At 42.1% G+C, this 26762-nt stretch overlaps 1 protein-coding gene across 1 annotated transcript in view; it reads left to right on the plus strand.

Moving 5' to 3' along the window:
* Positions 1–26762, plus strand: part of PTDSS1 (phosphatidylserine synthase 1) — a 72657-nt gene that overhangs the window by 1011 nt on the left and 44884 nt on the right. The window contains exons 2-4 of the mRNA XM_055286839.2: positions 10586–10677; positions 21273–21317; positions 24226–24350. Coding sequence (XP_055142814.1) covers positions 10586–10677; positions 21273–21317; positions 24226–24350 — 262 coding nt within the window. The remainder of the gene's footprint in view (positions 1–10585; positions 10678–21272; positions 21318–24225; positions 24351–26762) is intronic.

Here is a 26762-nt window from a genome sequence, read left to right on the forward strand (position 1 = left end):
ACGCGGGCCCCTCCTCTGCACTGCTTCAGCCCCCGTCCCTACCCAGCACACCGCATGAATCATCTCGTATGCACCACTTTCAGCACACACCGCTACACATACAAAGCACCCCAATCCACAGCGCCTGCAGGCACCATACACAGGCCCTGGACACAACCTAGATCCCTTCCTGTGGAACTCCGGTATTCGGCACTATCCGTAACGCACAAAAAATGCACATGTGTGCTACATACATGGTCTTTCCTGTGCAGCACTTCCCCTATGCATTGCACACAAGTCATCCAGCATAACACTTCCCCCAGCCTCAAACACTACCATCTGTACCACGGCACAAACTGCCACTCTAAACACACATATCACAGCGGACCTTTCCTTTCCAGCACAGCCCAATACCCATCATCTGTGTACATGGCTGCACAGACACCAGCCCGCCACACATCACGCAGTGCATACCCTGCTCACTCATTACCTAACATACGTGCTGAAATGTGATCTTGTCCAGCAATTTTAGTGGTGCCTGAGGTATAGTAACTGCTGTGTGTTAAATGAAACACATAAACCTCACACAGCATAACACAACTCTCTTATTCCCTGGAAAACATACACACACATTCTAATATATACCTGTTCATAGGAGCTGCCCAGCCCAAATCTTGAACACACCTCATGTAACTCTGGCACTGCGCCTGTGGCCCCTCATTCCTAACCTAGGGAACTAATTCATCCTTTGTTCATAAGGAGGTACACACCGTGGTTCCTACTTAGAATGATTTATACTTTCTGAATGAACCTCTTTAAAGAAAGGAAAGTCACACCTCCCTCACCATTATGGCTTAAAAGGCCAACTTAGAGTAATGTAGTTTTTGAGCCACACTGTTAGTTGCAAAACTGGCAGTGTGTCCTTAATTAATTTGCATAACCTTGCTCTGAGCCTCAGGGGCCACACTTGTAAAATGGGGATGAAATATCTACTTATATAGGGTTATGAAAATTAAATGAATGTGTGTGAATGCATTTAGCAGAGTCCCTGGAGCACAATGTACAATTCATGTCAGTTACTTCTCTCCCAGGATTTTTATACAACAATCAAGGTTCTCTGTCAGGGTCAGCAGAACATGTATAGGGATATATATATTGGGTAGTCACGAGGATTGAGAGAACTTCTAGTATTTGGGAAGGGGAGCAGTTAACGGATATTAAATGTATTGTGACATACGTGACAGCGCCATACAACATAAAGTGAATTGTCTTCTACACAGTCGTTTGTGTACACACACACAAGTGCCGGTGGTGCCTCCCTTGGGAATAACTGCAGTTTTTCAAATCCTCATAAAACTAATATCCTCCCACATCACACTTGTTCCTTACCTCTGGGATTCACTTGACTCTTGGTTCTCGTTATGTAAGTGTTTATCCATTTGAAAGAATCTACCTAAAGGTATAAAGCTTAAGTAACAATTGCTTACTCTTTAATGATTGAGGGATCTTGCCACTATTACTATAAAATCTGCTAAAGCTGTGCAGCAGGTTAAGACCAGACCTTTCCACAGTACCTGACCAAACGTATTTCTAGCTTTGGAGAGAAAGGAGTCATGTCCCTAACTATGGTTACTTTCAAATACTTCATTATGTTGCCTGATTTTATCACTTAATAGCTGTGTGGCCATATAATTTTGCTAGGCCTCAATTTCCTTATCTGTATGTAAAATTAAAATATCAATACATTAATCTGTCAGGATTATCTGTCATGAGGATTAAATTCATCTTTTTAGATAATCTGTTTAGCTCAGTGCATGGCAAGTATTAAGTGCTTAATAAACATTAGTGGTTATTACGATGTGATTTCATTGAATGCTACTGTCTTCTAAGTTATATTTATTATTGAATGAGGATGTAGTATGCTCTGTAATTGAGAAGGATAAAAGCATTTGAAAAATGGACATTAGATAACATACATACCTGTTTCATGTTAGCTTCAGTTTAACTTCATCTTAGGTGTGGGCTTGAAATAATGAAATTAGTGAGGGAGTTTCTCTGGAAATTAGAAAAATAATTATGGTATTTTGTTTTAAATAATGAGAAGTAAGAATATGGTTTCAGCCTTTCATTTTTAATATTATTCTAGGTCCTTTCAAAATAGGTTTCTCTTCCTCTCTTCTGATATAAAAAGTCACAATATTCTGAAATTTCCTTTTACATCATATTCTGTCAAGGCAGTCAATAAATTGCAGCAGTGAAAGTATAAGAAATGAATATGAATTTTAACAGCTTGTCCAAAATAATAGAAGAACCATAATCTGAACTTCAGACTGTGGCCTCGTCCAAAAATGTTAACAATTTTATTTCTTCCACTAATTTCATAAAGAGACAGAAATCACATAATGAAGAACTAATTAATAACAGGTTTCACTTTATATAAAATCATAAGCACCATTAATAGAATTAGTACTTACTAAATCTTACTCATTTTTTGTAATGATTCGTGACTCTTAAGTGGGGCATTACAAGGATAGCTCTATATTCCTCCATAAAGACAGAAAGTAACGACTTCTTAAATGAAAATTTAGCCTATGCTCTTTTGTAATGATTAACTCCAGTGCCTTATATTTATTTTATAAGATTTTAGTTGGACAATTGTTCAGTGCAATTCTTTCAGTAAAACTTAAAAAATATGTCTTAAAGTTTGTTTTGCAAAGACTAGTTGTCTAAGAGAACAAGGAGATAGGATACTTTTGGGATGTCATATAACCAGTATGTCAGAAACAGTACTTGGGTACTGTCACATGCTTCAGAGATCCAGCAAGAATTTAAGATTACAGAGGATTAGATACCTTGCACTGAAGTCTGAGACAAGTTTGGATTTGTCAGGTAGTTCTTTTGTTAGATGGCCCTTAGGCCAATTCCCTGTTAAACCATAGTGTTTAAATCTCCTGTCTTTATCACCATCATTAAAAATAAAGTTAGATACTACCTAATCATTTTCCTATTTGAAAAAGCTCATTTCCAGCCTGGGCAACATGGTGAAACCCTGTCTCTACAAACAAAACAAAACAAAACAAAAATTAGCTGGGTGTGGTGGCATGCACCTGGAGGCTGAAGTAAGAGGATCACCTGAGCCTAGGAGGTAGAGGTTGCAGTGAGCTGAGATCATACCACCATACTCCAGCCTCCATCCTACTCACTCAATAGAATGAGACCCTGTTTCAAAAGAAAACCAAAAACTTATTTTCCCACATTTTAGAATAAGTAGGCTGGGTGCAATGGCTTACACCAGTAATCCTAGCACTTTGGGAAGCCAAGGTGGGAGGATTGCTTGAGGCCAAGAGTCCAAGACCAACCTGGCTAACATAGCAAGACCCCATCTCTATTAAAAAATAAATAGTATTTTTAAAAATAAATGCTTTTGCATATGTCTTAGAAGTTTGTTAGCCAAAGTAGGGCAAGGAAAACTTTTGTCTCAAGCTCAGAGTATAATAATTACCTATAAGATACCCTCATATTTACTCTGCATTCAGAGGTTGGTAAACTTGGAAATATTGAATGCCTTTAGTTTAAAAAACTCAAGCTTTAGCTTTAGAAAACACCAGAATCTATTAATTCACATTCAAAGAAGCCCACCTCTCCTTAAGAGGCACCTGCCATTCAACAGTAGAATCAGCCTTTGTTAGCACTTGTCCAACAAAAATTGTTACTTACCTAGAAGACATTGCCTTTCTGTGGATTTGTGTACTTAAGTGATCGTCAATTTGTCTGTGCTTCATTTCTCCTCGATTTAGAACTAAGGAGACAGACAAGGACAGGGAAATGGACAGACTGATTGATTGATTGATTGATTTGTTAATAATGGTTTTTACTTAATTTCCCTTATTGGCTTTGGAACTCCAGTTCACCATCATATCATTGGGGTGTACTTCTGCCCACCTGTATTGTATTGCTTATGGATACTTGCTAGCCTTCCCTGTTCTTTCCTTCTTGACCACATAAATTCCTATTAGAAAATGTCCCCTGATACTGCTGATTCAGTTGTCTTTATCCTGTTTCCTTTATATACATCATATTCCTTCTCTCCCAGCAACAAAAGCCCTGCATGCCCTTGTTCCCTGACACTAGCAATGTTAAGTGCTCATCTATAGTGATTATGGGCTAGGGTTAAACCAGCCCTGGTGGTGAACATTATGTTAGGTTGCGCCTGAGGTCCAGTTATCAATGATTGTTAACATTTCTTTTCCCTTTTTACTATTTGAATCAAATTTTTTATTGAACTTAATGTTTTATATTTTTTCTTATACTGATTTCCAGAGTTTTATGTCCGTAATACGATTTCTAATTTATTAAAGGGGGAAATGTGCCATATATTTCTCTGGGGTCTTCTGCAGTGAATGGGCACTTGGATGACTTAAATATTTATTTGGCTTAGATGATGCCTCAGCCCACAGAGATTATATACCTAGGAACTGCCACCTTTCAGACTCCTCTTTAGTAAGCAACCTTAATTCAAGTTCATCTGTTCTGAATAAACTGTGTTTAGCATTTTAGATGTAGTTCTATTACCAGATGTAACACAATTTATCTTGTGACATAATTCCTATTGCCCCAGATTTCTGTAGAGAAGTTACAGTTTTTCAGTCTTAACTAATCCCAAAACCAGGACTAGTCCAGTCAGCCTGCACTGCTTCCTCAGCCCTGGCATCCCATTTAATTCAATTAATTCAGTTCAACAGTTCGTAGTCCTCGTTGCCTCTAGCCTAGGTTTCTCCCAACCTGGAGTTCACCATCTTGTTTATCTTCAGCAGGTCTGATTGGGCCTTTATAGCTTTCGGGACTGTTCTCTTTCCGTTCCCAAGCCTTTGCTCAGCAAACTCCCAACACTTTGGGATAGCTGACTCCCAGGCCCTGGCTCCCCCTCCCTCCAGTGCTGCTCCTGTGATCTTTTTAGACAAAATCATGGTCCCATCTTTCCCTGTTTAAATTCTCATTTATCCAATAAATACTTTAAAACATATCACCTTTCTCCTGCTTTAGTTGATAACTTAGCTGTAATTCTTCACAAGGATTGTGACTTTCCATAAAATGAAATTAGTATGGTATGAAAGATAACACCAAAGGTAGTTGACATCAGTATTTCAGTAGATGCCTGTCACCTACAGGAAAGTACTGGCTGGACTCCAGGGTCCTTTGTAATGGAGTAAGTCTACTTTCCCACCTCTATCCCTCCCTCCATACATAGCACACCCAACACCCAGCAGGCCCTGACAGCTCACGTGTCCCACACCTAGGCAGGGCTGCCATCTCAGACTGGAAGGCACCTCCTGCCACCTCCTGCCCACACATGATGCCACCCTTGGCATCCTTCACAATCCATTTGGATGGTTCCCCTCCAGGATACCTTTCTCAATTGTTCCAAGAAGCACAGAGGAAGAAATGTTTATATCCTTCCAAATACTTGTTATTATTGTATCTCACATGTCATAATATTTGTTCCTGTGTCAGCTTCTTGAGGCCAATTATCTTAATCATCCCAGGATAGACATCCAGTAAATGCTGAATGAATTGAATACATGAAATCATTTATTCAATAAGAACTTAAAATTTATCACCGTTCTTTTCCTTTAGTTGATATCTCACCCATAATTCTTGACAAGGATCATAACTTTCTATAAAATAGATGAATATGGTATTAAAGATAACACCTAAGCTACTTAACATTGGTCTACCATGTAACCTGGGATTAAACTTTTTATTGGGAGAGATGATGCTTAACAGTGACTCGTCTAAACATGAACCTATAGGTCTTTATTTCAAGGACTCATATTAAAGGTAATGAGGGAGAAGATGGGAGGGAGAGAGGGACAATTAACCTAGAAACCTTGGGAATCGTAATAAAGTTTAGATATTCCTGGCTGCCTGACCCCAGGGAGAAAGACTTGTCTAAAAGATTGTAGGCAAGTGAATGGAGTTTGCTTTGGTTTCCTGAAGTTACCACCCCTCTGGTCAAATTCCTGTACTCAAATATTAAATTGAGACAGAATCGGAGTCGGAGTCCAGAAATTCTTTGGAGTGCAAACTTTTTTTTTTTTTTTTTAAACTCAGGGCTTTCCTGATACTTCCTGCTGTTAAGACTTTGTCTCTTTGGGTAGCTCCCTATCCTAGCTGAAACAATGCTCTGCAGAAGAAGCCAAGGTGTTTGAAAACTTGATTGGGAATTTAGATATTTGCTAATGGTCTCAATAGCCCTCTGTAGCCAACACTCTGCAAGGGGAGAGGGAAGTCGCTGCCAGTGGACCCTGTGGGTCAGGCTGAGACTCCCCCCTCATGTTACCTGAGTCACTGGCCTACTCTGTCTTATCATCTTGCTCATTCTTGCCATCTACTATGGCAGGTGGATGCCTGCTGTGTGTCAGGGCATTGTGCCAGGCACCAGAGCTACCTTGGGGAAATGAGGTGGGACTTGTGCCCTGGGGAGCTTTCTTATTTTAATCTGTACATTTGGTATTTTCACAATATGTGGTCAGTGCTATGCTGGAGCACCTCCTAAGTTTAGCAGAGAGCGAGGAAGACTTTGCCTCCCTAAGCTTGTCTGTTTGTGTCCTTATTGGAGAATGTATAATAGCAATCTTGACCTACAGCCAGCATTCCAGAAGCCCTCATATCTACTTCCACTCTGCCTCTATTTGTGTGTGACTGTGGGCAAGATAAACCAAGAGCTTAATTTTCCTCATCCTTCAAACAAAGGTAATATTGGCTCTGCCTTCCCCCCCAGAACTGTGGAACAGTTAAATAAAACACCAGCTGTGAAAGTTCTTTGGAGTGTTCAGGGCACTGCAGACTGGGGCATTTTGTTGTTAGTAGCTGCAGTAGACCCAGGAAAGAAGTCAAGGTGGTGTCACAGCATCACAACTGAAAGCTGTAAGTCTTCATATTTTTTGTTGCTGTGAACTGAAATGTCTTAGTTGAGCAAGTACCCTTAGGCCAGGAAGAGTCAAGATGAGGATTGGGCAGCCCAGACCACAAGTCATGATCTTTCCTGAGAAGCAGGAACCACACTGCAGCCTCACAAAGCCGTAGGAGACAATTACAACCCCACCAAGGGGCCAATCACAGGTGAATACCTGGGCTTTTTTGGGGTTTGTCAGAGACAGTTCCTATATATGAAAAACATTTCCTTCAGGGCAAGGCTATACTAAGATAATGTCTCATTGTCCTTTTTTATCTTGATCCACTCAAGAATAAGGGCCATGTCTCTTCATCTCAGACCTCAAAGAGTCACTACCCAATGATAGGTATTAACTAGATGAAGGAATGGGTGGACATAAATGAAGGGCATTTAAACGTTGTGAACTCATAATTACAGACACTTCCTCTGTGCCAGGCACTGTTTTAAGTGCTTTACATGTTTTAAGTTATTTAATCCTCACACAACCCTATGAGGTAGAACTATTACCATCCTCTTTTTACTGAGGAGGAAACTGGGGCACTGAGAGGTTAAGTAATCTGCCCAAGGTCACACAGGCTGGTGGTCTGGCCCCAGCCTGTACCAGTCACTGCACCGTATGGCCTCCTGTAGGGGAAAAAGCTTGTACTTTGGGGCCAGGCCCTATCAGTAAAATGCAGATTATGATCATTTCCTGCTTTAGAGTGTTATGAAGATTCAGAGCACTAACATGCAAAGCCACTAGAATATAGTGGCCGTCCATGGATACTAGATCTTGTCCCTCATTTGGGGTCCACTCATGTGTACTCTGCAGCCAAGTTCTGTTTCATGATTAACTATGGAAACCTCAGCATGTGGTTAAGTCTCTGGATTATTCGGGGTTCAGAGAGGAGGGACTCACACCAGACCTTACAGAATGGCCCTGTGTGCTCAGGTTGCCCTGTGGCCAGAGGGGAGTTTGGCATCCTCACTTGTTAGGCTTTCTGTTGTTTTTGTGTACCACCACCACAGACTGGTAAGGGGCTGTTCTAGATGAGGTGGGGACACTCTCTCCGCTCTCGAAACTCACAGTAGGGTGTGACATTGGGGACTTTAGTCTGATAGGACTCACATGGCTTCGTAAACTCACTCTCCTATCCCCTAATCTTTGATTGCAGAAGTTTGATCTTCCCATACTGCATGTTTTCAGTTTATCCAAAGACCTCACTGTCTTTCATTAATACATTTTTTCCTAGTTAGACAAATATAAAACTGCCAACTTTTCAGACCCAACTGCTATTTTATTCCGTTTAATCAACGTTTTACCCCCTCTGAAACTAGGCCATCCGTTTGATCCTCTTTTTCTAATAAAATTGCTCAAAATTTACAAAACTGCCATTTCATTGGTTTTATATCCTAATGTATTACCCATTTAGTTATAAATTTAGTGCTGATGTACCTTTTCAAGCATTTTGATTGGTAGATAATTTTAAATAGAGACTAATTTGCTGATTTGCCATAGCCATTTATTTGTGGTTAATAACCCGTTAATTAAAATTTTAGTTAACGTTTTTAAAGAGAATGATGTACTCACGTCGCTTGAAATCCAAGATACATCAAAGGGTATGTGGTGAATACTTCTCTCCATACTTCTCCCCAGCCCCTCATTTTTCCTCTTTAGAGAAAACCAGTGTCACCATTTTTTTGGGTGGACTTCCAATGACGTGCTATGCAGGTATAAGCATAAATTATAAGCTACATACCCATACACATTCCCCCACCTTGTTTTGCACAACTAGTTGCTTATTATACCTACTATTCTGCAATTTGCTTTATTTACTTAATGATATCTTTTAAGTTATTATGAATCAGTTGATTCTTAAAAAGCTTCCTTGTTTTTTTAAATGGCTGCCCAGCTTTCCATCGCAAGACTGGACCATAATTTCTTTACTCAGTCTCTTTTTGGTGGACATTTCGATTGCTTCCAACTTTTAAGAATACATGTAATGCCATAGTGAACAATCTGGGATATATGTCATTTTTGCATGAATGAGAGTTTATCTAAAGGATAAATACCTGAAAGTAAAATTGCTGAGTCACAGAGCATATGCATTTGTAGACTTAAAATATTGCCAAATTGCCCTCCATAAAAGTGATCTATTTATACTGCTACCAGCATTGTATGAACATGCCTATTTACCTGTTTCTTCATATCCTCCCCAGCTCAGTCATTAAAGTTTTACCTTTATCAATAAGGTAGATTTTAAAAATGGGCTCTATTTTAACTTACCATGAGTGAGGCTGACCATCTTTTCACTTCTGAGAGCCTTAGATTTTTTACTCTCTGAACAAACTCTTCATATGCTTTGCCCATTTTTCTATTTAGATTTTTTTACTTTGTGAACAAACTTCATATCTTTTGCCCGTTTTTCTGTTTGTTTTTCTGTGTTCATTTGTTGTTCTTCCTGTTAGTTGATTTTGGGGAAAATGCTTTGCATATTAAGGAAATTAGTCTTTTGATATGAGTTATAAATTTTTTTCCCCAAGTTTACCTCTTTTCCTTCAATTTTGTTACTGATTTCTTTGCCATGTGAATTTACCACTTCATGACTGTTGATTGTTTTGTTTTGTTTTGAGGTTCATTTGTTTTTTTAATTCTCCAATTCCAGTATTTTTAAAAATTTTTTGAATCTTTAATTTTAATTTTTTGAATCTTCCAGAATATATTTATTATAAAGTAGGAGTTACAGAATCAGCCTTCTTTTCCCATGCAACAGTTATTAATTTCAGCCTTGCTTTTAATTTATAACCTACATATTGTGTGTCCTGTCAATGTCTTTTATACCAACCCTGTGCCTCTAACATAAGTCAGGCTGATTTAGGATGACGGATCATTTTTTCATGAGACAGCTTGGCTTGGGGGGAACAATCATTTTCTTCAGTGTCTAGCAGACCTGGTTTTGAATGCCAACTTAGCAACGTTTTACCTACACGACCTCAGACAAGTTACTTAATCTTTCTGAACTTTTGCAACCTCATTTTGTAAAATGTGGTTGATAATACTTCCATTTTGCAAACTTGTGATCATTAGGGATAATGTTTATAAACTGCTTGGTCAGTGCCTGGCACACAGTAGATAGATAAATGGGAGCTATTACTGTTGTCATCATCATTCCCAATGTCAATAATGTGATGTCAGTCTGAATGAGGACATTGTGTGCCCTCAGTGTGCAGCCATTCTTAAGTAAAAACTGGTGTGCCTGGAAATTGGATGTTGGGCCTCCCTACCTAAGCCAGGAGGCATCACAGATACCCTAGTAAAGATCAGGCTGGCATTTTGAGGGCCACATTTATAACCTCTGGGCAGATATTCAATTGTTAGGTGTCTATTAAAAGTGCCCTTCACTGGAAGGTAAAGTGTGTCTGATTATGTAGTCTGGTTTTATAATCAGGTCTATGAAATTAACAGTCAGCATTAGTTTGTTAGTGCCATTTGGACATATAATGATCTAAGAATTATTGTATGATCTGTATAATCTCTTATTTCAGAACCTATGTTCAATCCTGTCATACATCTAGCAGTCCCCCAGTTTTTAGAACATGGAAGTCTTCCTTCCTCTAGGTTTTCAATTTGGATCTGAAAGTAAATGCTCAATGTTGTTTTTCTATTTTCAGGGATGACTCTGTTCCAGAAGACAACATCTGGAGAGGCATCCTCTCTGTTATTTTCTTCTTTCTTATCATCAGTGTGTTAGCTTTCCCCAATGGTAAGTAATGTCATGCATTACCACATTTCTCCTATATTGTGCCTTTCTGGTTTATTTGAGATGTGAGTCGTCTAGAAGATGGAGTGAAGAAATAATCTGAGTTTTGTGTAGTGGTTAGGGGCACAGGCTCTGGAGGCAGACTGCCCATTCTGCCACTTCTAGCCCCAGGGAAGCCTCCTAAGAGTGCTGAGAATGCTTCAATTTCCTTCTATAAAATGGAGACAGCAGACAGGTACGGTTGTGAGGGTTAACTAAATGGGTGCACGTTAAACACTATGAACATGACTGACAAATTATAAGCTCTCAATAAGTGTGGTTCTTTTTGTTGCTGTTTTTGTTATTATCAGTTGAGTCATAAAATACTCCATTACTGCTGAGTTCTTCCTTTTTGCTAAGGACGGGGTCAATGCTGTAATGAGTATTACTTAAATAAGTTGTCCCAAGTGATCTTTTATCACCATAAACTTTGCTGATTATGCATTTAGGATATGAATTTTCATCAGCAGGAAAAAAAGACAATGATTTCTGTGAATTTTACCCCCATCATGATTATGGAGTGAGTGAGGCAAAGCTTTTGTTTGAAAAGCAAATTTGGTGTTCTGCCATGCTCACAATTCATCCGTTTCCTCCAAATTCTTCCTTAAAAGTTGTTTTCTTTTTTCTTATTCCCTTTCAGTACCTTTCCACTAGAATATTCTCTACTTGTTTGCCATAGCCACTTCTAAACACTCACTCTTGTCTTCTATTTTTTTTTTTTTTTAGTACTTATGACGTTTGGAAATTGTTCCAGTCTTTCTTAGGGGTTATTCTCCATGGGCCAGCCCTACTCGGGTTTTAAATATCATGCTTTAAGATGCATTTCTTTTGTAACCGCTCATGCTATTCAGTAGGCTATCATGTGTAATATAAGAAGCTCATTATGAATGTTATCAGATGCTACGTGGAAATGTTCCATGTCAAGGCCTTCAGGCTTCCTAAGATGCTGGCAGTGGAATTTTGTCCTATTTTTTGAGACACGAGTCATCTAGAAGATAGAGTAGAAAAAATAGCTGGGTGCGGCGGCTCACACCTGTAATCCCAGCACTTTGGGAGGCCGAGGTGGGCGGATCACCAGAGGTCAGGAGTTCGAGACCAGCCTGACCAACATGGAGAAACCCCATCTCACTAAAAATACAAAATTAGCAAGGTATGGTGGCACCTGCCTGTAATCCCAGCTACTTGGGAAGCTGAGGCAGGAGAATCGTTTGAACCTGGGAGGCGGAGGTGGCAGTGAGCCAAGATCACGCCATTGCACTCCAGCCTGGGAACAAGTGTGAAACTCCGTCTCAAAATAATAATAATAATAATAATAACCTGAGTTTTCCATCGTAGTTAGGAGCATCGCTCTGGAGGCAGACTCATATGTAGCACTGTGTTTACGAGAACGTAGTGGTTTTATTATGTAGCAGACTAGCATAATAATCATGCTGATAAAACCATGACTCTGAACTCTCAGAGAATGAATTGTTCTACATAGCCAAGTTATTTGGGAGCTGAGTTTAGCTCTCCAACCACTCAAGCTTTTAGGTTAAAAAGAATTTTTTAATGAAAATCTGCATACCTTTTGCAGATATGTCAAATGTAGTTTGGCTTTTCCATAAGGATTGATGGTTCTGGTAATGCACAATTATCACGGTATAAAGACAAGTTGTGCATAATATGGGTAATTCATGGAATAAAGGGGTGTTGACCCTGCTATAGAATTTTTAATTTTTTAAAAAAAATTTTTAGAGATGGAGTCTTGCTCTGTTACCCAGGCCGGAGTGCAATAGCTATTCACAAGTGTGATTATAGGGCACGACATCCTCAAACTCCTGGGCTCAAGCAATCCTTCCGCCTCAGCCTCCTGAGCAGCTGGGACTGCAGGAATACAGCACCACACCCAGCTAATTTTTTATATTTTTTGTAGATAGAGATGGGGCCTCACTATGTTGCCCAGACTGGTCTTAAACGCTTGGCATCAGGCAATCCTCCATCCTCAGCTGTCTGAGCAGCTGGGATTCCTGCTATCAAATTTGCCGAAAAAAATCCCTGATTTCAAACTGCTTTTTGGCTATTTGCCAACTTTCCCTTCCCTCTCGTCGAATTTTAGGTTAGAGGAGTGCTTGGGTCTTATGTAGACCCTCCTCTCATTCAAGAGTGCCGTATTGTATATGGCATAAGCTGCCAGCCAAGGGTGGGTTCCCTGAGCACTTTCCGTACAAAGGTGGCCTAAGAATACAGCTCAAAGCAAGGAAATGGCGAACTCTGTCTCAGGTTACATACCAACACAAGGCTGACCACCACCAAAGCAGACATTTGGAGCCTCTAAAACATGACTAGGTGACTATTCAGATGGTAGTGACAGTTTATTCCCCATTCCCCTCAGCCATTCTGCCTTCTGTATCCTGTGATCTGCTGCCTCCTTCTTTGTCATCACTCAATGCCATGACCATTATTGGTCTGTGCCCTCTATTCCTACTTTTCTCTTATGTCCTCTATCCTGTCTTTTTGTTCCCTTATCAGTTAATCAGAGCATGATACATGCATATGTCCTCAGGAAACTGATCAGTGCAAAGGTATCAGGTCTGTTCTTCAAGTCTTCAGCTTTCCTTGACCTGTGTTACTTGTTGCTTAGTTCTCAAGGGTTACTTTTTCATGGCTTTGAAGGTTTCTTTTTGGCTCCTTATGAAAAATTTGCTGTTTCTGAGCCCAGAGCTGTTTTAGAAGTGTGAGGATTCTAAAAGATTAGTCTCTCAATAGCTGTGATTTTTACAGCCGTCCCTTCTCTAAGTCTTTAGCGGGAGCTGAGTATTGGGGCTTCATTAGCAGATGTTTTTCTTGAGGTACCAAAGGCACTGAAGGTTAGGGGATTAAATCTATTTGATGTAACACTTTGTGTGATTTCTTCTGGCTTTGCCTCTGTTCCCCAATGAAGTCCTCTAATCTTCAAAGTTGACTTCAGCTGCTCAATCTCTCATTGTGGGACTGTGCTTTTGTTTTGATTCTGGAAAGATAAAACTGAAGCTCGATTTTCTTATCCTGGCTGCATGGACTTTGTGATACACACAAAGGGAGGAGGAACCACAGAGCTCATCTAGTTCAGCCAGCTCGGTTTACCAGTGAGAAGGTTGAAACGTGCCACCATGTCCCCCAGCCTTTGATGTCAGCCTGCTGGCAGGGCCCCAGCTGTGCATTTCCCTTCCGCAGTGCTGCTCTGGTCATATCTCATATTAGGTCCATTGTGATGTGCTTTATCTCTGGCTTTCTCCATAATATGTTTCTGTCTCCTCCTGTTTCTCTTTTTTTCTGTCAGTCTCTGGCTTGTCTTTTCCCCCAGGGTGGGATCTTAGTTGGCCTGGACCTAGCATGCTTTGCATCCCACAAAGGAGGTGGGTGGTGACTGAGCTGATGCTCCTCCATTGCCCATGTGTTGTCTGTGACTGGCAGGAGCTGACACATTGATCTGAGCCTTCCTACTGTCTCCTGTTTCCACTCTATTTCTGCCCTACCATCCTTTCTCCTCCTCCCGGGCACACACACACACACGCACACACACACACACACACTTCACCGAAAGGCGGACCATGCCAAAAATAAGGTTTCAGATAGGTATAGAAGGTATAAACAAGGAGGATGGCCATTCAGTGTCCTGTGCAGGAGGGATTGGGACATCAGTCAGCAAAGGGAGGACTTGGATTCTCTTGAAGCCATGTGTATATAGCAAACATACTGTGTTTACCTTGTTTGTTTTCTAAAGATCTGTTTATTCATACCTTACCTAGGAGTAGTAAAACTAACTTTTCCACATGAAAGAATGTTATTGAATATTTTCAAATTAGGGATGGCTTTGGAAGGTGCCAGTGGAGATGGTGGGGAGTTGGGAGGGCCCTGGGCAGGGTGCCCCTGAGGTGCGTGGCCTCCCCTATTAGAGCCTGCTCTCAGGCCACAGGCCTCCCCAGGAGCCCATGCTGAACGGCTGTCTCTGTGAGTGGAGTGTACATGCCCCTTCACACTCAGTCTTGTCCCCTTATTTTCCATTCTCCCCACCCTTGGCACATATTCTCAAATCAAGTAATGAAAATGAATAGGAAAAATGCAGCCCAAACTTGCCCTCTCCTTCACAGACAGTTTTGGGGAAGTGCCTGCAGTGGATAGCATGTCCGGAACAATTTTTTGGCAACTTGAAATGCATTTATCCTTGACCTGGTAAATGCTGCCCTGCACGTCTGTGTATAGGCCAAAAGTGGATTGTGTCCATTTGTCTCATCACGTATGTGTGAGTTCATGTATGTTATCTATGTGGTAGACTTGGTCAACTTCTACAGGAAGGGAGCCTTGTGATTCTTTTTGTAGAGTCTAAATAACAAAAAAGACCTCTTACTTTCTCCATAGGGTTTTATAATAGTCAGGATGCTTTTGGCTGCAAGTGATAGAAAACACATTTCAAAATGGCTTAAACACTAAGGAAATTCGTTATTTTCTTACATAACAAGATGTTCTGAGATAGGGTAGTTGGCAGACTGGCTTATTCAGCAGCTCAGTGACCTGTGAAGACCCAGCTTCTTTACCCCTTTCTGTTCTGCCATCTTCTAGGCTGCAGTCTGCCCTGCTGGCCTTGAGACAGCTCCTGTAGTGCCAGCCATGTAGTGGCAAGCAATGGCCAGCAGATGAAGAGATCATCTCTTCTCGTGTGTCTTTACTTGAGTAGAGACCCCTTTTCTAGCAATCCTCCAGCACACTTACATGTCTTTGACTAGGATTGGGCCACATGTCTCTTCTCAACCAGTTCCAAGGACAGAAATTTATAGTGTTTAGAGGAGTAGGTGTTCAACAGATATTTGTTGGCTAGAAGAATGACAGGGGACTAGGATTACCTCCGCTGGTTTAGAATCCACCCCTGAGCTATATGGCAGAGGAGTGGACACTCAAACAAAATTTTGTGTGACAATCAACAGGGTGAGTGGCAGGATTAGGTCCCAGAGTTCTTTCATTCAGTTCCATAAGCAGATGTGGAGGGAGAGGGCTGGCAGTGAGAGCAGGGGAAGGAGAGGGTCTGATGTCCGCTTTTACACTTCTCTCCTGCCCTCTTTGCCTCTTCAGTTCTCCTCTTCATTCTCTTTTGGCTTCCTTACAAAAATGTTTTAATTGCTACCTTCATCCCATTATAGCAACTGACACTCAAGTGTATGTATAATTTTAACTATACCACCGTATCACTGGAGTGAAATTTAGAAACCTATTTGAGTCTCCAGTTGGCTGGAGATTTCTTTCAACGGGCGACCTTCTGGCATACATTTCCTGCTTCTGAGAACTCCCTTTAACTGATGTTCATCCCCTTTCCACCTTACCACGCCCCCAAAACCAGCCTAGCCTTATCTGTACTTCAAGTGCCTGGCCCACAGTAACTTCTCATGAATATATGCTGAATTAAATAATAAATCCACCTGGAAAAAATGTTCACAGAACAAGCCCTCTTTTTTTCCTTTTGTTGTCTGCAAGAGAAACACCACTCGGCCCTTTTTTTTTTTTTTTTTGAGACAGAGTCTCACTCTGTTGCCCAGGCTGGAGTGCAGTGGCACAATCTCGGCTCACTGCACCCTCCACCTCCCAGGCTCAAGCAATTCTTGTGCCTCAGCCTCCTGAGTAGCTGGGATTACAGGTGCATGCCACCACACCCAGCTAATTTTTTTTGTGTGTGTATTTTTAGTAGAGACGGGATTTCACTATGTTGGCCAGGCTGGTCTCGAACTCCTGACCTCAGGTGATCCGCCTGCCTCGGCCTCCCTAAGTGTTGGGATTACAGGCATGAGCCACCACACCCGGCTGCACTCAGCACTTTTTTACGGTCTTCGAGGAGAGTGAAAAACTAGTATTTCTTATTTTTCCTGAGTTTATCATTGTTTGTCCTTCTGTGTCCTTTGACTTCTCTTTGCTAAGATAATGGTAATCATGTCTCCTTGATGTTTAAAAGTGGTCCAAAAGGTCACCATCTTCTAAATTAAAAACAAAAAGTTCCTTTCTCCTTCCATCCTGTGTCCCCTGCTTCACTACTTTTTGTAAAAAAAAAAATTTTCCAGCCCAGTGTAGTGGCTCACGCCTGTAATCCCAGCACTTTGGGAGGCCAAGGCGGGTGTATCACTTGAGGTCAGGAGTTCAAGACCAGGTTGGCTAACAGGGTGAAACCTCGTCTCTACTGAAAATACAAAAATTAGCCAGGTAGGGTGGCGCATGCCTGTAATCCCAGCTACTCAGGAGGCTGAGGCAGGAGAATTGCATGAACCCGGGAGGCGGAGGTTGTAGTGAGCCGAGATTGCGCCACTGCACTCCAGCTTGGGCAACAGAGCAATACTCCATCTCAAATCAATCAATCAATCAGTCAATCAATTTTCTTTTCCTTAAGTTTGAAAGTTGCCTAGAGATCATTTTTTTCACCTTCTCAAATTTTCCTAGAAGAACTCTAACTAATAATAATTAAAAGGAGAAGCTGACTAACAGGGTCTGCCAGGGGGCCTCTGGCCTGAGGATACAAATGTTAGCTGTTCGACAGGCAATGTCTGATTTTTATTAAAATAATTATATTTCCCTAAGGTGAAGTCCTGTGAACTTAATTTTTTATAGGTATAACTGTTTCTGGTGAGTCAGGCAATGATCTTATTTTCTAATTTCTGACGTAGATTTTAAAATGCTAGCTCTTCTCATGATGAAGACATTTGGTTTCTATTTCTTTTGGAATTAACCTTGCTCTTAATATCTGATTGAAAATGATGTATTCTAGGCCAGGCGCAGTGGCTGACACCTGTAATCTCAGCACTTTGGGAGGCTGAGGTGGGTGGTTCACTTGAAGTCAGGAGTTTAAGACCAGACTCGCCAACATGGTGAAACCTTGTCTCTACTAAAAATACAAAAATCAGCTGGGTGTGGTGGCACATGCCTGTAATCCCAGCTACTAGGGTGGCTGAGGCAGGAGAATCACTTGAATCTGGGTTACGAAGCCTGCAGTGAGCTGAGATCGAAGCCTGCAGTGAGCTGAGATCGTGCTAGTGCACTCCAGCCTAGGTGACAGAGTGAGACTCGTCTCAAAAAAACAAAAAAGAAAAAATGATGTGTTCTAGGTGGAAGGAACGATAAATAAAACACATAGTTTTTAAGTGTCCCCATAAGAAAACCAAAACCCACCGTTTGTTGCTGCACCACTGCCCTAAGAAGTCTTCTCCAATTCTCCAACATAAGTAAGAGAGTAAGTAACCAAACCACAGATCCAAATTCTCCTAGGCAGCTTTTATCAAATCCCATATAAAGCACAGATAAGGAGTAGGAACTCCTGTGGAAAGCAGCCCTGAGGCTGAGCCCTTCTAATAACCTCAGAACCATAACAATGATCAGAGAGGAAACGGAAGCCTGCCTTTACAAGACCACTGAGAAAGTAGTCAATAGTCTGTTGGGAAATAAGATCTGTGGGGAAGGCATTGAGATGACATGAAGGTTCACAGTATGCTACAGGTGGGGCTCATGCCGGGCCAGTGATGCTGTGGAAGGCGGGGCTCCTCCTCAGTTGTGTCCCCACCCCTGGCACATACACCCTTAGGCTCTGCAAAGGTGACTTGACTGGAGTAGCCAGGTGCAAGTAACCTAGTGAGCATAAGTATCAGGATTTATAATCTAGACCACGCCAGCCTCATCCTCGATTTTTTTTTTTAAAGTAAAATGATACTTTTAGCAGTACTGTTGTCTGACAGTAAAGATTGCACTGTTAGTATATAATGCTACTAAAATGTACTTTTTAAAATACCACTTTAAAAAATTCAGTTTCTTCTCAGGAGGCAATGGGCAGTTATGACAAGGCTCACACTTGCTGGGGGGCAGATTTGATGGTTGAAATCAAACCTAGACTGGGTTTTGAAGTTAGTTACTGAAAGGGTCACCTTATGTTCCAGGGCCTTATCTCACCTTTTGTAGGCAAAAGTTACCAGTGGTTCCCACCTCCCTGGATTAGGGTGGTCCCTGGCTTTTATCTCTAGAGCTATCAGTTCCCTGCCCTTTCCCTGGTCTTGCTTTTCCTGAGCCTGCTTATCAGTTCCACATTACAGTAAAGCCTGCGCCATGCCTTACCCCCTGTTGCATCAGCTCTAAACACTCCTAGCTTGTTTCTTTCCCCTCACTCTCCTGGTTCTGAAACCAGTCCGGGCTCAACCCTCAGACACCCTCTGTAACCCTCTCCTCTTCCTGAGCCGACCCAGTTCTGTGAAAGTTCATAGGAAAGTCCCCAGGTGCTCCTCACGACTCAGCCTGCTGACACAGGAGGCTCTGATGGAACTAAGGTGGACTCCATGAGCTGCATGACCCCGAGCAGGTTCCTCTGCCTCAGTACCCTTATCTGTAAAGTGGGAGTAATTATGACACCTTTGTCACTGAGTCCTTGTGACACTGTATGGGGGTGTCTCATTCCACAGCCTGGTGCATAGTAAGTGCTCAGGAAGGTACTGCTGACTCTTGTCATTATGATTGCTCTTGAGAATAACATTATAGGATTTTTAAGTGCTGATTTTGTCACAAGCCAAATAATAGGTCATACAGTTTTAGAGTTGAACCTTATAAGAGGAAACTATACAGAAACCTGATGTCCCATTTTATGTCTAAAAGGTTAATGTTATAGATGAAGTAATATCGGTAAGCCAGGCAGCCACCAAAATACAGAAGTCACTTATGGTGACGAGTCAAGAGCTATCGCCTACCATGAGTAAAGAGGAGCATTTGGAAGTGAAAATAACTTAAAAGATGATAATTGTAGCCATGAGTTTCCCAATGACTTGACAAAAGGTGACGGTGTCACATTACCTGGCGGGGGATCCTGGTTTATAACCTTCACTGACTTTCTGAGAAAGAAGCAGCTGATTTTGAAAAGGAATATAGGTATTCCTCACTGTCTGAGCCCTCACTATTAGAACTCAGAAATCAAACAGATTTAGATGAATTTTCAATAAACCCCTAACCATCTGAGTTCTCACTACCTGCCATCCAAAACGCAGGAACCAAACGCAAACGCATTTGGATAAAGCAGAGTCTCTCATGAACCAAACTCACCATCCAAACTGCCACCTAGGAACTGATAGATTTGAATGGTGGGGGGTACTTGTAACTGATTTTCGTAATAAGAACTTGACTCATCAAAAGAAAGTAGTTAAAATATGCTTCAATGTGGTCTTTTTAAGAATATATAGATGATTTTAGAATGAATTCAGGAATAAAAATTACAGTGGAATGTTTGCCTCAGATAGAATTCAAGATTGCAAGCAACAGAAGCTGACTGTGCTCATTAAAGAGCCTGTTAAAGACTAGGAGTGGCTCGCAGTGTCATAGGCTTGCTTGGAAACCAGCCATAGTCTGAGCTTCCAGAAACAGGCACCACCCCCAGAACTGTTCTAAGGAGGAAACTCCAGCAAGCGTGGGCTATGGTCTGCCGCAGTGTCACTTCTGCAATGGATTCTAAGGGAGTGCCACTTTGGATGGCCACCACCTGCCTACTGCCCCTACTGGCCAGGGCGAGAGAAACAGAGAGAGAGGAGAGCTGTGCCTACTCCCTTTACTGTCACTAGCTCCTGAGGCCAAGCCTGGCACAAGTGCCACTGCACACCAAGCCCTACCTATAAAGAAGGCTGGGAAACAAGCTCTGGTGTCTCTCCTGGGGACATGGGATTCATAAAGTTGGAAATTCTGCAAGTGTAGGAAGGCTGTTCAAAGTGTTGGCAGCCCCGCACAGAACAGGGACTCACCAGAATGGTGCTTTTCCATAGCTGTGAGGTGTAAGGTCAAGGCTCAGCTTGCTTTCTTCTCCCTCTTCTGCTTTTTTAATGAAAAAAGAGAAAGTATTGACGTATCACTTGTCGTAAGGGAAAGTTTTGTCCTATGAGACTTTTGTTTCTGTTGTGTGGAATCTGCATGTGTCTGAACTGGATTGCCATGTCAGAGGTGTTTTGTCAGCACAGGTCATAATCAAAAGCCATATGGTGTTTCTTTTTCCTCTGTTATTTTTCAGTCTCTCTGTCTCACACACACACACGCGCGCACACGCACGCACGCATACACACGCACACACACGTGCACGCCGCACACACGCATACACATGCACACACACACACACACACGCAAACGCACACACATGATGATGACTGTGCTGTCCAGAACCTCTTTCCCTGGACCTCCTGGGCAGCTGGGACATTTTACTTGTTAAGGTACAATATGTATCACACACACTTAAGCCTAGCCTGGTGACCCACTCACTATTACAACATCGTTTCCATGGGAAATTATGTTCTGACTTCTCAAGACAAAGCTTTAAAAAAATCTCTGTTGTGGGGAGTGGTGCCTGTGATGATTGTGGTGACAGTTGTTATAATGTGGAGAAAACATTTCAACCAAACTTTGACCTCAAAGTGTTTATGTAGAAAAAAAAAAAAAAACTTTTAACAGTAGAGAGTTTTTTCTTCTTGTTATGTGTATGGAGATCAGTAGCACCTTAAGTTTTAGCCTTCTCTGAAACCAGTTCATTCTAACTTTATAATGTTATTTATCTGCAGGTCCATTCACTCGACCTCATCCAGCCTTATGGCGAATGGTTTTTGGTGAGTTTACATTAGCAATGTAAAAGAATATTCTATTTTTTTAATCTTTTTTTCTGTTTATCACTTTAAGACTTTTACTTGCCACTCTCAATAGTTAAAACTTTATTCTAGCTTTTTACTTTTTGATGTTCCTAATATACATGTTTTCTTAAAATTATTTGACACAAAATAAAGTGTTGATGATGACTTAAATTCTCTTACACATGAACTGTTTCAACTCCACATGCCTCCTTATATTGTTGTCTCTTAATGTACACAGGATTTGACTTAAGCAAATATCTGTTGTTTTCCTTGAGCAGATATCTCTTGTTTTCCTTAAGCAAATATCTCTTGTTTCCTTTATGTGTTTTCATATTGCTTTTTACTAGTGCAAGCCCAAGTACCTACTATGAGCACATTTGTCTTGTGAGCACCTAGAAGGGAATGAAAACAAAGCAATTCAATTTCTTCAGTGTTATGAATGAGAAAGACTTCTGACAAAGAACCCTAATTTGAACTAAGGGTTACAAATAAGCATATAAATATTGGATGTCTTATTTTTACTTGATTTTGTAGTCTAAATAGTGAAATCACCTAAATGGATTTAAAAATGCATCTGCAAAACTTTGGATATTGGCTTCATCTGGCCTAAATAAGTCACCAAATGAATTATTTTAGGTTTGGAAAATGTAATCTTATGTAAAAATGTTCAAGAACTCTAAGAAATTGCTATTTTGCTGAAGGCTGCCTATTTTCCTTTCAGCCTTCAGAGCTTCTAGGTAACTCTTAGTCTCTTTGAATTGATTGGTGAACTTTTCACTCAGCAGCCATTCACTGAGTGAGCTGTGTGACAGGTGCTGCTCTGGGCCCTGAGGCCACCAGGGAAGACCAGACAGACAGGAGCCTGCCCTCAAGAAGCTGCCCTTCCACTTGGAGACAGAGGACAGCTAGTAAACAAACTATTACACAAATCAGTAATCAAAAAAATATCAGCTATCTGAAGTTATTAGGAAGCTAGTTAAGACCAGGGGAGGTGACAGGAGCTGGTGTCTGGTTTCGCTTGAGGAGTGATGGGAGGCCTGAGGGAGTGATGCCAAGTCTGAAACTGTCATACAAAGAAGGATTCAAGCCTGCAAAGATTCTGGGGGAGGGGAGCATCCCAGGCAAGGGGAAAAGCTGCTAAAATGACCCACAGCTAGAAACCACTTCCAGGCCAGTGTGGCCCAAGTATAGTGAGCCCTGGGAGAAGAGTAGGAGAGAAGTCAGAGAGTCATCGGGCACAGATGTAATCATGGGGACTGTGGGCCAGGGTAAAGAGCAGGGCATGAAGGGCAGGGGGAAATCACGGGAGGGTTTTTCCCAGAGTGACCTGATTCCATTTACATTTTCAAAAAGATACTCCTGGCTATAATATACATACCTCCCGTTGATTTAATAGTGCTGTTTGAAGTTTTAAGTTATTTTCAGCTATTTGGACACAACTGAATTCTTCCTATTTCAAATGATCTATGGTAGGTAATAAGCAGTTTTATTTCCTTCTTAAGAGCCTTTTGGGAGCATGGATCCCTTTGATAATCCGATGAGACCTCTAGATAGACCCATTCCCTATGCATGCACCCATGGACATTCACCATGCACAGTTCTGCATATAGTGTCCAGGGCTTCACAGACCTTGAAGCCCAACCGAGAACTCCAGATTGAGAATCCCTGCACCACAGATTCTTTCTGTCCTAATGGAATTATTCAAGAGGATCATAATTATTAAAAAGTATAGTGGGCATTTGTGGTGAAAATTCGTTAAAAAAAAATGGATGGTGCATAAGTGCAAACTGAAGGCAATTCTCATATCAACTTGCGTAAAAAATGTGCATTCCCTGGGCCCTAGGATGCACAATTATGGGCTGGCCACATACCACCCAGGCCTCCCTTGAACTCCGTGAGGCCTGGGAGAGGGGTGCCCATTGGAAGGCCTGGCACTATAGCGCTTGCAGTGGATTTCATTCCAGCCACGGACGTGCCCTCCTCTGGAGTGGCTCATTGGAGATTAGTGCTGAGCCAAGTTTGGATGGATGCTGTGATCCAAGGTCATTTGTATCACGGTCTCTAAATGTCCCACATAAACGTTCTAATTCCAGCAGGTTCAAGAGAAAGAGAAACCACAAAACCCCTGGTGATCGTTTCTGAAATCTCTCTAAAATGTTTTGGACAGGCTTTTGCCTTCTAAAAGTGCATTGTTAACATTTCTTTTTTAAATGACACATAGTGATTATTAGGATAGCAATTATGAGATGATAGAACAATAAAATAATTCCTACATGGGGTAATGTGGAGTGTAAGTCTCAAATAAGTGGCCCTGGGCTACCTCTTGAACCTTACACCAGTAGTACTGTCCACACCCAGCCTTGCCCTCCTCCAGTCCACTTAGTTGGCTTTTTAAAATGTTACCTAGATCATCTTATTTCTCCACTTAACTTACAATCATATCTGAAATGTTGGCCGTGGCCTTTAAGCCCTGATGGTCACTTCAGGGCCGCCTTGCTCCGTTCCCCTCTCTGCCAGTGCTCTAGCCACATACGGGGTCCTAGACATTTCTCTTTTCGGAAACCGACCTGCACACTGTTCTCTACCTGAATGTTGCGTGCAATCCTCACACCCACCCCGCACATCCTTTGCCTCATGATCCTTCAAGTCTCAGTCTAAGTTAGCATCAGTTTCTCAGAGATGGTTTTCTTGACCCCTCTCAATCTGAATTAGGACTGTGTATCAGACTGCCTCATCAAGGGAAATCCTAGATTATAAGAGGAGTCTTGACAGGCTGTGCTGCAATCTCGGTGTCTGGTTTTGGCAATGCCATTCGAGTCTAATTTGTATCGTGTGTGTCTGACTATTGGATCTCTTCTGAACTTCAGCATGTTTTTGTTTCTCTCAGGACTCAGTGTGCTCTACTTCCTGTTCCTGGTATTCCTACTCTTCCTGAATTTCGAGCAGGTTAAATCTCTAATGTACTGGCTAGATCCAAATCTTCGATACGCCACAAGGGAAGCAGATGTCATGGTATGTACTTGTCAGTGGCCTCTTGGAGAAACTGGTAGACTCTTTCTTGGGTGTAAGAGGTAATAGACTTGACATTTTAAATTGTTCTTTCTCTGTATTTCCTGTGTGGTTACCTAAAAACCAGGTCTCTGGGAGGGTTGTTGAGTTGCATGGTTGTCCACAGGTGATAGAGTCCGGGGAAAGGAAATCCTCTCATTACGTAAAGGGGTCTGTGAGGAAGAACACACACATTATCGTCAGCCTTGGGTGTGAATTCTGCCTCTGTTACTTGGTAGTTGTGGGAATTTGGGCAAAGTACTTGTTAGATTATTCCATTTTTTTGTAAGTTGACATAGTAATACTTACTTGGGGGTTATTGTGAAGTGAACAAAGTAGAATTATCTGTGAGGCCTACTGCGAGGTCTGCCATGGTGCCCCCAACACCCCATGTTGTTGGGCCATGCCCTGGGTCACGGTGGCTGCCCCTGCACCTGTCAGCATCACCCTCAGCACCTGCACTCTCTGACCCTGATTCCTTGATCCTGCTCCACTGCTTGCCACGGAGAGGCCAGTTGTAATGAATTAGTTTATTTCATTTGTTACTATTATTTTGGTTAAACCATACAAAAAAAATTTATTCTTGGCTAAAACGACTGTATTTTGGCTTTTACTGAAGAGACTAATTATATGGGAAAAACCAACTATTTTTCTCTTCACTGACGGTGAACACTTCTGTGACCAGATGTGTGGATTTTTCCCACACTAACCAGTTCTCTAACTTTCCTGACACTTGGAGTTAGCATCAGATCCCACTAGTTAAGGGCCCAGTCCCATAAGACTGTCCACGTTTCAGATGCCACTCACAAGTCCAGGCTGTCACCTGTGCTTCTGACCAATCAGCTACAAATCAGGAGTTCCCACAATATCCTCCTTGTGCACGATCATTTGCTATGATGGCTCATAGAACTCAGGGAAATACTTAAGTTTGCCGGCTTATTGTAAAGGATATGATAAAGGATACAGGTGAACGGCCAGTTGGAGAGGTACCTAGGGCAAGGTCCAGCAGTCCTGAGGGCAGAAGCTTCTGTCTCTGTGGTGTTGGGGTACACCACCCTCCCAGCATGTGGATGTGTTCACTAGCCTGGAAATTCTGAACCCCAGAGTTCAGAGATTTTTATGGAGACTATCACATAGGCATGATCTTTTTTTTTTTGAGACAGAGTCTTACTTTGTTGCCTAGGCTGGAGTGCAGTGGCACAATCTCGGCTCACTGCAGCCTCCATCTCCCAGGTTCAAGCGATTATCCTGCTTCAGCCTCCCGAATAGCTAGGATTACAGGCACCTGCCACTACACCCGGCTAACTTTTGTATTTTTAGTAGAGACGGTGGTCTCACCGTGTTGGCCAGGCTGGTCACAAACTCCTGACCTCAAATGATCTGCCTGCCTCGGCCTCCCAGAGTGCTGGGATTACAGGCATGAGCCACCACACTTGGCCTTTTTTTTTTTTTTTTGAGATGGCGCCTCACTCTGTCACCCAGGCTGGAGCACAGTGGCATGATCTCAGCTCACTGCAACCTTGGCCTCCGAGGTTCAAGTGACTGTCCTGCCTCAGCCTCCTGAGGAACTGGGATTATAGGCATGCACCACCACACTTGGCTAATTTTGTATTTTTAGTACAGACAGGGTTTTAACATGTTGGCCAGGCTGATCTCAAACTCCTGACCTCGAGTGATCCACCCATCTCAGCCTTCCAAAGTGCTGGAATTACAGGTGTGAGCCACCACACCCGGCCCATGATCATTTTTTTTTTTTTCCAAGACGGAGTCTTGCTCTGTTGCCCAGGCTGGAATGTAGTGGCACAATCTCGGCTCACTGTAACCTGCACCTCCCTGGTTCAAGCAGTTCTCCTGCCTCAGCCTCCCAAATAGCTGGGACTACAGGCGCCTGCCACTACCCCTGGCTAATTTTTGTATTTTTAGTAGAGACGGGGTTTCACCATGTTGGCCAGGCTAGTCTCAAACTCCTGACCTCAGGTGATTTGCCCTCCTAAAGTTCTGGGATTACAGGTGTGAGCCACTGCGCCCAGCCCCCCATGATCAATTTTTAACTCAATCTGCAGTCTTGCTCTCCTTCCTGGAGGATGGAAGGTGGGATTGAAAGTTCTAGGCTTCTAATCATGGTTTGGTCTTTCTGATGACCAGCCCCAACCCAGGAACTTAACAAGTCACCTCATTAGAACAAAAGATGCTCCTATCACCTAGGAAACTCCAAGGAATTAGGAGCTCTGTGTCAGTACCTGGGGTCAAAGAACAGATATTAGAACAAAAGATGCACCTGGCACCCCATTGGTCAGGAAATTGCAAGGGTTTCAGGAGCTCTGGGCCAGGAACTCGGGACAAGGACCAAATTAGGTATTTATTATGAATCACAAT

The sequence above is a fragment of the Symphalangus syndactylus genome, chromosome 7, assembly GCF_028878055.3.
Source record: "Symphalangus syndactylus isolate Jambi chromosome 7, NHGRI_mSymSyn1-v2.1_pri, whole genome shotgun sequence".
Lineage (NCBI taxonomy): Eukaryota > Metazoa > Chordata > Mammalia > Primates > Hylobatidae > Symphalangus > Symphalangus syndactylus.